The sequence below is a fragment of the Cebus imitator genome, unplaced genomic scaffold, assembly GCF_001604975.1.
Source record: "Cebus imitator isolate Cc_AM_T3 unplaced genomic scaffold, Cebus_imitator-1.0 Scaffold102, whole genome shotgun sequence".
NCBI lineage: Eukaryota > Metazoa > Chordata > Mammalia > Primates > Cebidae > Cebus > Cebus imitator.
Genome location: NW_016107417.1, coordinates 3961434 through 3974482, shown reverse-complemented (window position 1 = coordinate 3974482; position 13049 = coordinate 3961434). Strand labels below are relative to the sequence as shown.

Sequence of the window (13049 nt, the reverse complement as noted above, 5' to 3'; positions counted from 1 at the left end):
TGCCGCTCCTCCTGCTCCCCCTCCTCCCGCTGCCCCTCCTTCTCCTCCCCCTCCTCACACTGCCCCTCCTCCCGCTGCCCCTCCTCCCTTTCTTTCTGTTCTGAAAGCTGAGCTGCTGATTCCTCACCACCTCCCCCAGCAGCCTTCATCGAGAGCACAGCCCCCCACCCTGTGGACCCTGCTGCACCTGCGTTGTCCCCTGACCCCCTTTCCTCACCCCACACTCAGCCCAGGCTCTTCTCTGTCACAGCGTCCCGTTGCCAGAGCCTCCATCTCCTCTCACCAGGCGGGCTTCAGCCTCTCGCGGGTGTCCTCTGCAGTGGCCGTCCACGCTGCCACAGCACTAGTGACTTTGCAAAATCTTGGAGGTTGATCCGGTCGATAAAACCTGGCTTGAAGTCCTCCGAGGGCCCCACTGCACTGAGGACAGTCCCTTCCTGCCCACCTCCTGCCCTGCGCTGGACTTCCCCCCACCCCCAGCTCCACCGGCCTCCTCCTGGAGCCCCCACCCGGCTGCAGAGCACCTCAGTGACTGCACTTGACCCAGAACCTCCTGCCCACTCTGCCTGGTGCCCACACTCGGGCCACAGCTCAATGCGCTTCCTTGGGGAGGCCTTCCCAGGCCATGGAGCCAAAGACTCCCGCCTGCCCCAGACATGACGGTCCCACCCCGCCTTGCTCCCTCATCACAGTGCCTGGCTCTGACCATGCCCGGCTGGCTCAAGGCTTGCTGATTGTCCAAGTCCCCACGGACACACAGGGACCCGGGGACTGTGCCCCAGAACCCACCTCCGCACCGTGGCAAGCAAGCAGTCATTATTTCTCGAATAGAGGACTGCCTTCCCGCTCCCTCCTGCCTCCACCCTCCCGGCAGCAGCGATGGGATCTGACTACCTGGGTCTGAATCCCAGCCTTACCATTACCATTCCCAGTCTTGTCTTAGAAGGTGGATCTCTTCCCTTCTCTGAGCCTCAGTTTCCCCCCAGCAGTGAGGACTCACCATCCAGCTGTCGTGAGGATGAAGCGAGTGTCCTTGCTCCTGGGTGCGGCTCAGACAGGTGCGGCCAAGGTCCGCCTCGCATCTGCTCTGAGCAGCACCGGCTTGAGTGGAGCTAAATGTGGTCTGCAGTTCAGGCTCAGCCGGCCTGGAGGCCACGGCGGCCCAGGGCACTCAGGCAGGGTGGAGGGCTCTGCGTGCCCCCCGAGAGCTCCCCTTCACAGCACACAGTGGGGAGCAGCAGCTGGCCACGTCTCTGCCTCCCCACTCCCCGGCCTCTTCCCAGTGTCTTGATTCTCACAGCAGCCCTGTGAGGCATGTCCTTGTGGATACCCTTGTGTGACAGATGGGGAAACTAAGGCTCAGAGATGTCGAGTCACACACCCAGGGTCACCCAGTAAGGGCAGGAAGTGCCTTTTTTATGTATTTATTACAGACAGAGTCTCATTCTGTTGTCCAATGATCATACCTCACTGCAGCCTCGAACTCCTGGACTCAAGCCATCCTCCCCCTCAGCCTCCCAAGTAGCTGGGACCACAGACGCCTGGCTATTTGATTTATTTATTTTGTAGAGACTGAGGTCTCACTATGCTGCACAGGCTGGTCTTGAACTCCGGGCCTCAAGTGATCCTCCAGGCTCCACCTCCCAAAGTGCTGGGATTACAGGCATGAGCTACTGTGCCCGGCCCCAACCCCCTTTCTTAAACATGAGGCTAAACTGCCCCCTCCCGTGGCAGGGTACCTGCCACTTTTATAACAGAAGCACTCTGAGTGTGTCCCTAAACCTTCCGAGAAGGAGGAGATGCCTGCAGGAGATCCCCCAGCTTCGCTGAACTCCCAGAAGGCAGGCACCTGCCACGTACCCACCTCCTCAGGGGCCCCTCTCCAGCCCTGCATGCTTCTCTCCTGTGACAGGCTTGGGCGGAAGCCGATGCTGAGCTGGTGCTGCCTGCAGACGGCCTTGGCGGGCACCGGTACTACCTTCGCCCCAACGCTCCTCATCTACTGCAGCCTGCGGTTCGTGACCGCTTTTGGGATTGCCGGCATCTTCCTGAGTGCACTAGTACTGAGTGAGTCCCCTAGTACTGAGTGAGTCCCCAGCTCAGCGCACTCCTGCCGTGGGGGCGGGGGGGCGGCAGGAGAGAATGGGGCTCGGGCCGCCCCGGAGGCCTCACCTGCACATGTCTGCATCCTTCAGTGGTGGAGTGGACCACGACCAGCAGGAGTGCGGTCACCCTGACCGTGTTGGCATGCTCCTTCAGCGCAGGCCAGGCAGCCCTGGGTGGCGTGGCCTTCGCCCTGCGGGACTGGCAGACCCTCCAGCTGGCAGTATCAGTGCCCTTCTTTGCCATCTTCCTGATATCCTGGTCAGTACAATGTGGGACCTTTCCTTAGGAGACCCAGGGTGTGGGAGGGGTCCCCTCGCTTTCACCTCCCTGGCTGGTGGTAGGTTCAGAGCCGTGGAGGGCCATAGAAGGGCAGTGGCATGAGCGGGGCCCTGGCTGGGGAGAGACAGGAAATTCACAGTTCTAGGCTGAGCATTGCAGCCCAACGTCCATGGCTCCCGTCCAGCCCAGACAGGCGATGATGGGCTGGCACAGCATTGGCTCAAATGGTGATTTTAAAAATATATTTGTGCCAGGCGTGGTGGCTCACGCCTGTAATCCCAGCAGTTTGGGAGGCTGAGGTGGGTGGATCACCTGAGGCTGGGAGTTTGAGACCAGACTGACCAGCATGGAAAAACCCCGTCTCTACTAAAAATAGAAAATCAGCTGATGTGGTGGTGTGCGCCTGTAGTCCCAGCTACTAGGAAGGCTGAGGCAGGAGAATTGGTTGAAGCTGGGAGGCAGAGGTTGCAGTGAGCTGAGATCGTGCCATTGCACTCCAGCCTGGGCAACAAGAACAAAACTCCATCTCAAAAAAAAAAATTACACACACACACACACACACACACAGCTAGTTGCTAGCATTTAAGAATCAGAAGATTTTTTTAAAACAAAAGCAGTATTTTTACCTTCCTTGGAAAAACTGGAAGATGCAGGGGCAGTGGGTGGAACTCCGGCCACAGTGGAAGCACCGCTCTCGCGGCCCCCAGGCCCCGCCGCCGCCTCCCCTGCGCTGAGGCTGTGGGCATCATCCTTCCCCAACGCCTGCACCAGCCCCCACCCACCAGCTTCACTCCTTACGTACAGTGGGGACCAACGTTGGATATGAAAATAGATCGTTGCCATTATAATTTTAGGGGCTGCAAAAATCCCAGGTCTGGAAAGCCCTCCTTGGGTTGGCACTGAGGAAGGAGACGCAGACAGGCGCAGAGGATCCTAGGTGCTGGAGACACACAAGTGAACAAAACAGACAAAAGCCACTGACCCCATGCAGCTTATGTTCCACAAACAGATCAATACGTCAGGAGGAAGGCCATCCCCACCGCACCGATCAGGAGTGCACCAGGTGCAGTTAATCACACCATGTGCATATTAGCACATCTTCTAATAAGGAAGATGATGTGATCACTGCCATGTTCAAATGAAGGACTGAGGCCCAGAAAGGTGAAGTCACTCACCCAAAGTTACGCACAGCCAGTGAATGCCAGAGGCAGGATTTGAACCCAGGCAGGCTAACTCTTCACCACTATGGCAAACTGCCTCCAGAAGTCCTCCTTAGCTTCCCTGCAAACAGGGCTGAGAGCCAGTGGGTGGGGCAGATGTGCCTTCCACCAGGAAAATGCTTCTCCTGGCCCATCTGCCCCTGAGGTCAGGGAGAAGCAGACTGGTTTTATAAAATCACCTGGTCCTGCCTGAGTATGTTTAAACATGCTTTTAAAAAAAAAGAAAAAAAAAAAACAGACCGGGCACGTGGCTCATGCCTGTAATCCCAGCACTTTGGGAGGCCGAGGTGGGCAGATCATGAGGTCATGAGATTGAGACCATCCTGGCTAACATGATGAAACCCCATCTTTATTAAAAAGACAAAATATTAGCCAGGCATAGTGGCACATGCCTGTAGTCCCAGTTACTCAAGAGGCTGAGGCAGGAGAATCGTTTGAACCCAGGAGGCGGAGGTTGCAGTGAGCTGAGATCATGCCACTGCTCTCCAGCCTGGGTGACAGAGCAAGGTTCTGTCTCAAAAAAAAAAAAAAAACACCACCAAGTGACCTTTCTATCCTAGAAATGGACCCAGAATCACTGGTGAAGCGGCTAGCTCAAGGGTCACCTGTGCCCTGGCTGTGTGCAGGGCTCAGGTGGGCAGGCTCCTGGCAGCCAGTCCAGCCAGATGAAGGTGGCTCACGCGGGAAGGTGGGTGGCCAGGCACTGGGGCTCAGCTTTATTCTGAAAGCTTTGGGGACTGCCAGGCTCCGGGCTGGGCAGCAGCGGTACAGAAGCGTCTGCCTCGTCACTCGTCTCAGCTGGAGAGTCTGTACCACGGCCCCCTTCCACCCCACCGCAGGGAGGGCCCAGTGTGCACTCCCAGCTACACACCTGCCTCGTTACAGGTGGCTGCCAGAATCCGCCCGCTGGCTGATTATTAAGGGCAAACCAGACCAAGCGCTTCAGGAACTCAGAAAGGTGGCCAGGATAAATGGCCACAAGGAAGCCAAGAACCTGACCATTGAGGTGAGATGCTGCTGTTTGCAAGACCTGACCTGGGGCAGGAATTATCCGCTGATGGATAATCCACGTGGCCTCTCACATCAGCACCACCCACTCCAGTCCCACCCCCACTCCACAGCCACAAGCACCACACCCAGCATCTCCACAGACACCACCAACACCCCATCACCACTTCCACGCCACCATCGCCTTCACTTAACCCTCATTGGTGATGGTATCAGCAATGCCAACACCACTGTCCACACGCCCATCACCTCCACCACCACCATCACCAACCCTACAGCCACCATCTCTGCAGAACATCTCCACCACCTTCACCACCATTGCCCCCATCAGTCACAGCACCATCATTACCAACAGCGCCCACACTGACACCTCCATCACCCACCACCTCCACCCATGCGGAGCACACACCCACCTCATGGGGCTTCTCCGTGTGTCTTGGGAAACGGAATGCTTATTTGAAGGTAGCTGTTTTGAGGAGGCAGGTTCTGCCAGAGATTAGAGTGAGATGGGGCAGGGGATCAGGGAAGGCTTCCAGAAGGAGGGAAGCTAGAGCTGAGAGGGCCAGAGCTGGGCTAAACCTGCAGAAGAGCTGGACCTGGAGAGAACCTTTTCTGCCCTCTCCCCGCCACGTCCCCTGGGGATCCGGCTTCCGAGGCCCAAGACAGGCTCCTCTGTCACTCTGGCCACTTGGCCGCTGTTCTCTGGCACGGGAGTGGGGCGGGGCCCCTGCCCTACCATTCATGGTGCCCCCATTCTCCCCAGAAGGTGCTGATGTCCAGCATGGAGGAGGAGGTGGCCTCTGCCAAGAAGCCACAGTCAGGGCTGGACTTGTTCCGCGTGCCCGTGCTCCGCAGGAGGAGCTGCCCCGTACTGGTGGTAAGGTACGCCGTCCTGGCAGCCCTTCCCGAGGCAGGGCTGGGACAGGCAGGAGGTGGGGTGTCCAGGTAAAACAGCACCTGCAGACCTCAGCAGGTGCATTTCTAGCTGGACAGGACGCAGGCAGCCTCAGGAGGCAGAAGTCCTGACCCTGGCAGCGAAGGATAACGAACAGGGAGGGGGGAGTGGGGGAAGGGGGGGAGGGGGATCTGGAGGCTGCCATCTGCAGGAAGCCAGAGGGAAAGGCGGGTCTAGGCTGTGGGTCCCAGGGTCGCAGGGAGGTCCCAAGACAGAAGCAGAGCGAGGGTACCCAGAGCCAGGGGACCAGCCATGTCCACGGAGGACCACTGTTGGTCAGCGCTAGATACCTAGCCCTTTCCTAGAGAGCAGGCCCATGCTCCTAGAAGGTGAACGGCATTCGCTGACCCCTTGATGCAACCCCATGTCACAGATGGAGAAAGTGGAGCCCACAGGGGTAAGGAACAAGCCCAAGATGACAGAGCCGGCATTGGAACCGGGCCGAACTAGCACCCGGCCCACTGGCGCTGTCCCCTCCCAGGTCCCACATGACTAGACCCTGGCCCACCCCGGGATGGGAGTGTGGACGGTGGTGATGCTGTTAGTGATGGTAACGGCGTTGCTGGTGGTGATGGAGGTGTGGAGGTGGTGATGGGGTGTTGGTGGTGAAGGTGACATCCAAAAGAGCATATTAAAAAGTAAGGACCAAACGCATAGGCTCATGCCTGGAATCCCAGCACTTTGGGAGGCTGAGGCAGGAGGATCGCTTGAGCCCAGGAGGTAGAGGCTGCACTGAGCTGAGATTGCGCCACTGCACTCCAGCCTGGGAGACAGAGCAAGACTCTGTCAAAAAAAAAAAAAAACCTAAGGACCAGGTTTGATTGGGACTTTTATCTTGAAATAAAACTAAAGTGGAAGAAAATGTTTCTTTTATGCTATATGGGTTATGATGGCAAATACCTGCTACATTTTAGAACAAAGATGCCTTTTTTTTTTTTTTTTTTAACTTCAATTTTTTTCTGATAGATCAGAAGCAGTGTCCTCCCTGCCAACACCCAGGGCCAGTTCTTTAAAAAAAACAAAAAACTTCCAGGATTCCTCAGTTCTCCCTGGGGCCCCGCTCTGCAAGCTTTGTTATTCAAATCAGAACCTTTGAAGCGGGTGACCTTGCGGGTCTTCTTGCCTTGACTCGTGACCCATCGCCGCCTCTTTATCTGTCCGAGGCCCAGCGTCGGCCGCTTTGAGCACCAGCCCAGTGACTGTCACGTCACTCGCATAAACTTCAGCGAACACTGCGGCTTGTGCGTGAACTGCGATTTTACTCTGCGGTTTTGGGGCTGGTGTTGTCCGATGTTTATTGGATGATACAATGAGGCGACGCCTAAGGGGCCAGCTAGGAGGCGTGTCTGGGCTGAGCTGGGAGGGTGTGCCCAAACTTGGCTGAGAAGAATTTCACCTTGCAGCCGCTTGTGGATCCAAATCCCATCTCCAAACCTGGGGAATTTAAATACTGTAAATTCAGCTACTCGGAGGGCGTGGGAGTGGGCATGATTGTCATCTTCCAAGACAAAGGAACTGGGACAGTGTGACTTGTTATCAGAATCAAAGCCAGAGAGGGTTAAGTCAGAAGTCAGGGGCAGCCCGGAGACCCTCAGATGGAGAAGGGGAGGGGAGATGCAGCCACAGCCCGGACCCAGCCTGGACCTGGGGGCTTGGGAGCTGGGGCCCTTCTGGGTGGTCCCTCTGGCCGGCAGGAACCGATCACAGGCTGCTGTCCCCAGAGGAGGGGCAGCACTCCCAGGGGCTGCGGGACAGCTCTCTATACTGAATTCGGTCTGGGCAGTGCAGCCCAGGGTCTCCCGAAAGACCCAGTCCTGTCATGATCCCTATCTTCCAAGACAAAGGAACAGGAACAGAGTGACTGGTTATCAGAATCAAAGCCGGAGAGTGACAGGCCAGAAGTGAAGGGCAGCTCAGGGACCCTAGAGGGCAGGCTTGGTCCCAGCCTGGAGAGGGCCGAGTCTCCCAGCCAGGGAGCCAGAGAGGCAAGGCCCCAGCCCAGCGCTGCCCCTGACCCAAAGCCCACGTGTGAAGGGATGGGGGCGTAATCCTCCCTGCCCTTTCCTGGAAGAGCCTGACCCTGGGGTTGTGTCCTGAGTTCAGCAGACTTCTGGGACTGCTGGCCGAGACAAGCCCAGGGTGGGCGGACCTCCAGGGTGGGCAGTGACCTCCCAGGCAGCTCCTGGTGAGAGTTGCTCTTGCTGTCGGGCGCCCTCCCGCCGCAGAGGGGGGACCTGACTTCCAGCCTTGCCCGCAGCTTCTCTCTACTGATCTCCCTCTACGGGCTGATCTTCGACCTGCAGAGCCTGGGCCGTGACATCTTCCTCCTCCAGGTCCTCTTTGGGGCTGTGGACATCCTGGGCCGGGCCACCACTGTCCTCTTGCTCAGTTTCTTTGGCCGTCGCACCATCCTGGCGGGGTTCCAGGTCATGGCCGGCCTCTCCATCCTGGCCAACACGCTGGTGCCGCCAGGTGAGGTGGGTGGGCTGGGGGGTGGGGACCGAGCCCTGCTTCCCCCACCCCACTGCTCTCAGCATGGTGGGGGCACATCCCCCCACCCCCTGCCCAGCCCCAGGAGCAACCTTTCTGTTTTCTTTCTGAATGAGGGAGGCTGTGAGGACCTGAAATCCCTCTCCGTGTCTCCTTGTATTGCTCAGGGTAGGAAACTAGGGGACAGGGACATGGCCGCATGTCTGGCGGTGTTGGCAGAGCCAGGAGGAAGGCAGGAGGGTGCCCTACCACTGGCTGGGGAAGGTGTGAGTGAGGACAGAGGTGGCCAGGGCCCTGCGGGCAGCAGCCCAAGCTCTGAGCATGAGCAGCTATGGGGACGCGAACGAGGGTGAGCCCTCCCAACAGTGCAGGAGCCTCCTGTGAACCACGTGTAGGTGAGGCCGGGCGTGCGACCAGAAAGGGCCCCAGACCTCTGCCTCCTGGCCAGGGCTTCTGCCATCCCCACATAGGCAGTCTGGGGGGCAGCAGGGAGGCTGCTGTGGGCTGGCTCCAGGGCACTCTCTTCTACAGCAAGAAGCACCCTGGGAACCTAGGAGCCGCAGGAGGCCCAGACCTGGCTGGTTTCTGCCTGTGCCCCTCGGGCCACTGCCACAATATCACTTCCTATGCTCCATCCCCCAACCCTGGCCTTGGCAGCCCCGCACCAAGCCAGCAGGGCCGGGGATGTGTAGGGAGCCCGGGGGCCCCTCTGCCCCAGGGTGGCTGGCCGAATGCAGACTAGCCCCTGGGGACCCTCTGGGGCCAACCCCACTCTCCCTCTTCCTGTACCCAGATCTGCAGACGCTGCGTGTGGTCTTGGCCGTGCTGGGAAAGGGATGTTTTGGGATAAGCCTAACCTGCCTCACCATCTACAGGACTGAACTCTTCCCAACCACGGTGCGGTAAGCTGGGCTGCAGGCCATGACCCAGGGGCAGCAAGGCCGTCCTGGGAGGGCAAAGAAGGGCCTGGCAGCCAGGGAATGGGCCTCCCAGGCAGCTCCTCCCCATGAGTGTCTGGGCCCAGCTGGCAGCAGAGCCCTAGGGCCATCTGGGTCTGTGTTTTCACACCGCTGTGAGCCACAGACCCATCTGTCCAGGTGGAATCTTATAAGAACTCAGATAAGGAGACCAAGAGCTGCCCTGGCGGCAGTGGTGACCCTCAGCTCACCTCCTGCCATGCCTTTCCTGCCCCCAGAAAGCCCCAAGTCACCTCCCTGGAACCCAAGGGCATCACAAAACACAAATGGAAACCAACGGTCTAGAGCCTAGGCCACCCCCACATTCGATATTTGGGTAAACTGAGGCTCAGGGTGATGGACTGGCTTAGCAGAAGGGGAGGACTGACTCCGGCTCTCCAAACTTCCAGCCCATTGTTCCTTCCATCACTCACTCACTCATTTCTCCATTTTAAAATTTGTTGTCTGGACAAACATGTATTGATTTTGTTGATACCGTATGGAAAGCCGGAGCTGGGAGCTCAGTGGCCTACCGGGAGCATGGAGAAGCCCTTAAGGTACCCAAGAGCAGGGAAAATGAGGTAGGCCCTGGAGATTTCCCCTGAAACACTAGATGGGAAAATTTGGGTGGGCTCCATGGAAGAGGTGGCATTAGAGGAAGCCTTGAGGAGAGAGATTCCTCAGCCCAGCTTTCCTTCTCCTGGCATCCACGGGCCCAGCCAACCTGTCTTCCTGCCACAGGGGCAGCTGTAACAGGGATCTGTGCCCTCCCCTTCACCCACAGGATGACAGCAGATGGCCTTATGCAGATGGTGGGCCGGCTCGGGGGTATGATGGGTCCCCTGATTCTGATGAGCCGCCAAGCCCTGCCGCTGCTGCCTCCTCTCGTCTACGGCATTATCTCCATTGCTTCCAGCCTGGTTGTGCTGATCTTCCTCCCGGAGACCCGGGGACTTCCGCTCCCTGACACCATCCAGGACCTGGAGAGCCAGTGAGTGACCTGTGACCCTGGGCATTGGGTTGGGCCTCTTCCTGGGCCAGGATGGAGACAGGCCAGGGCCACCCAGGGCAGAGGCTCAAGGGTGTCAAGGCCTGTGTTTCTGAAACCATTTCATCTTTCTGACACTCCTGCCAGAAAGGTGCTATTGCTATCCCCGTACTATTCCAAGGGTCAGAGAGAGAAAGTGACTTATCCAAAATCTCATGCATAGAAAGTGATCATACCTCATGCAGGAAATGTGATTGTTGAAAGCCCAGGCTCAGCAGCCAGGTTGCCTGGGTTCCCCACCTGCCTGGGCAAGTGACTTAACCTCTCTCACCAAAACTGACAAAGGAAGAGACAGATAGTCTCAACTGTCCTAGTGAAATTTTCCCACAAAGAATTTCAGTCCCAGACAGATCAACAGGTGAGTTCTTTCAAACCCTCGGAGAGCAGATTGTGCCATCTCACACCCATTCTTTGAGAGGGAGAAGCAAGGGAACACTCCCTAGCTGCATTTTATAGCGAGAGCCACTTCTGTGGGCTTTAGCCTCCTCCTTTGTAAAATGGATGTTAAACAACAACAACAACAAAAAAAAAAAAACCACTACGAAACGCAGCTGGCTCACAGAGTTGTTTTCAGATTTAAGGGAATTATTATTTTAAAGCACCTGGGAAAATGCCAGGTCTGCAGCAGGCGCTCTGGGCGTGTGGTTGTTGTGTCCTGGGTGAGTGTTCATGGGACCTCCTCAGTTCTGATGGGAACAGAGGTCGCAATGATAGTAACAATAATATTGAGCTCTTACTGTTTTATGTCATTTTATTTAATCAATGCAACACCACACAAGGTGTTGTTACTGTCCAATTTCTTTGCCAAGGAAGCTGAGATGCAGAGGTTAAGGACACCTGGTGAGGCCTGGAGACACTGGGACTTCATTTTTTCTTTAACTTAGTTGATTTTTATTGTGTACCTACTATGTTTCAGGCACTGTCCCATGCTTGGGTACACAGAAGGGAGTAAAGAGCTAATGTCATAGAGTTTATCTCCTGATCAGACTGGACCCCCATTCTGCCCCAAGCCCCGAGTGCATACCCGCTTCACCACATGGCACTGCTTTTCTTTGGATTATTCTAGGAAATCAACAGCAGCCCAGGGCAACCGGCAAGAGGCCGTCACTGTGGAAAGTACCTGGTTCTAGAAATTCTGCCTGCACGGAGCCCCTTTAGTCAAAGACTCCTGAGCAAGGACTTGCCTCTTCTCCAATCAGAAGGTGGAGGCGAGTTGGGTGACCCCAAGGGCCTGGCGTGGCAGAGACCAGGCAGCCGTGGCCGAGTGGACAGCGTGGCCGTCTGCTGTGGCTGGAGGCAGCTTCCATTGCTCACTCCTCTTCTCCCCTCCCTGATCAGATTCCCCACCTTACCCCAGCCCTAGAGGAGTCTGTGCAGGCGGCCATGCCCGCCCAATAACAAGACGGTTCCCCGCCCTTTCCCTGCCAGGCTCATATCTTTATACCCTCACTCAGCCATGCCAGCTGGAGTCTGGGTTCCAATCTCACCCCGTCATATACAGAGCCCTTGTCTGTGAAATGGGAATGATCACAGGATCCGTCCCCCAAGACAGGTATCAGGGTGAACTGATCTTAGCACTGACCAAATAAATGGAACCTGCTGAGAGAGCCACCAGATACAGGTGCCCAGGTTGTGCACTGCCCCAAGGCATGCAGCCAAGGAGACGTGTGGGGTCTGCAACTCAGCCCCTGCTATGATGGCGCCACCACCTACCCTAGCAAAGGCTATGTCCACTCCAAGAAAGGAGCTGCTTTAATCATTTTCTGTTTGCCATCAGTGAGGGAGGGCTTCCAGCCCTGTGGTTACGAGGATGGCCAAACACACCACCAAACACCAGCCAGAGAAGACGCAGCAGGTTACCACACACATGTGCTCGGAGCCCGGGAAGATGGCACTGCATGCCACGCGGGGCCTCATGGGGTGGGCGGTGCGCTGAGGATCCAAGTGAACAGCCAGGGCTGCGGGAAGCCGGCTTTGGAGCACGGAGAGGGTGGGGCAACTCCCGGCTTCTGTGGGAGGGTGTGATTGGCTTGTTTCATTTTGCTGCAGGCTGGCGAGAAACGAGCCTTACAAGCAGGATAAAAGGAACCACACTTGGCCCCCTAGATGAGGGTTGTTTGGCCAGGGAACCTCATCCACAGGGGCGGAGTGAAAGGGGAGAGGGGAGCTCTCAAGCAGGTCCTCGGGGCCTTCCGGCTTTGCCAGGTGTCAAGGCAGTGTGGAATACTGAGCCTTGCCTTCAGGCTTTCAACCACAGGGCGGGCTTATGCTGTTTGTTTTTCCAGAGGGGACACCTTTTCTTGACTCATGCACAGAACTCCCTCGCCCAGGTTGTGAAAACTCTGGGACGGTCAAGGCCGACTGCCCATCTCAGAGGCAAGGAAGCAAACGCGCAGAGAGGTGGACTGGCCGGCGCAGAAACACAGCCGACTGCGGCCCTGATCCTAGCCCAGGGCTCTTTCTAGACAGACTCCTGGCCCTCGCCTCCACCCCTCCATGCCTTGATATCTGCGGTCCTGCCACAAAGTTACCCCCATGCCCTTGCCTGGAGACCCCACTCAGGGAAACCGCAATCTCAGGCCCCTCAACTCACCTCTCACACCCTGTGTATGCCTGCCGGGTCAATCACCGCCGCATCAATCACACCATGGTGTCTACACTGCCCTCTGCACAACAGCCACAATGCTTACTAAGAAATATAATTCAGGCTGGGCATGGTGGCTCACGCCCGTAATCCCAGCACTCTGGGAGGTTGAGGCGGGCAGATCATGAGGTCGGGAGTTCAAGACCAGCCTGATCAACATGGAGAAACCCCCTCTCTACTAAAAATACAAAAATTAGCTGGGTGTGGTGGCGCATGCCTGTAATCCCAGCTACTCAGGAGGCTGAGGCAGGAGAATCACTTGAATCCAGGAGGCAGAGGTTGCCGTGAGCCGAGATCTCGCTATTGCACTCCAGCCTGGGCAACAAGATCAAAACTCTGTCTC

At 57.1% G+C, this 13049-nt stretch overlaps 1 protein-coding gene across 2 annotated transcripts in view; it reads left to right on the top strand.

The window, feature by feature from the left end:
- SLC22A11 (solute carrier family 22 member 11) overlaps nucleotides 1-11680 on the top strand; it is a 17379-nt gene extending 5699 nt beyond the window's left edge. The window contains exons 3-10 of one of the 2 annotated variants that reach the window (XM_017537243.2): nucleotides 1913-2067; nucleotides 2196-2364; nucleotides 4491-4611; nucleotides 5380-5495; nucleotides 7826-8040; nucleotides 8852-8960; nucleotides 9799-10005; nucleotides 11129-11680. In XM_017537243.2, coding sequence (XP_017392732.1) covers nucleotides 1913-2067; nucleotides 2196-2364; nucleotides 4491-4611; nucleotides 5380-5495; nucleotides 7826-8040; nucleotides 8852-8960; nucleotides 9799-10005; nucleotides 11129-11192 — 1156 coding nt within the window. In that variant the 3' untranslated portion in view covers nucleotides 11193-11680. The remainder of the gene's footprint in view (nucleotides 1-1912; nucleotides 2068-2195; nucleotides 2365-4490; nucleotides 4612-5379; nucleotides 5496-7825; nucleotides 8041-8851; nucleotides 8961-9798; nucleotides 10006-11128) is intronic. The other variant, XM_037741675.1, reaches the window with a different exon arrangement.
- Nucleotides 11681-13049: the final 1369 nt, after the last annotated feature.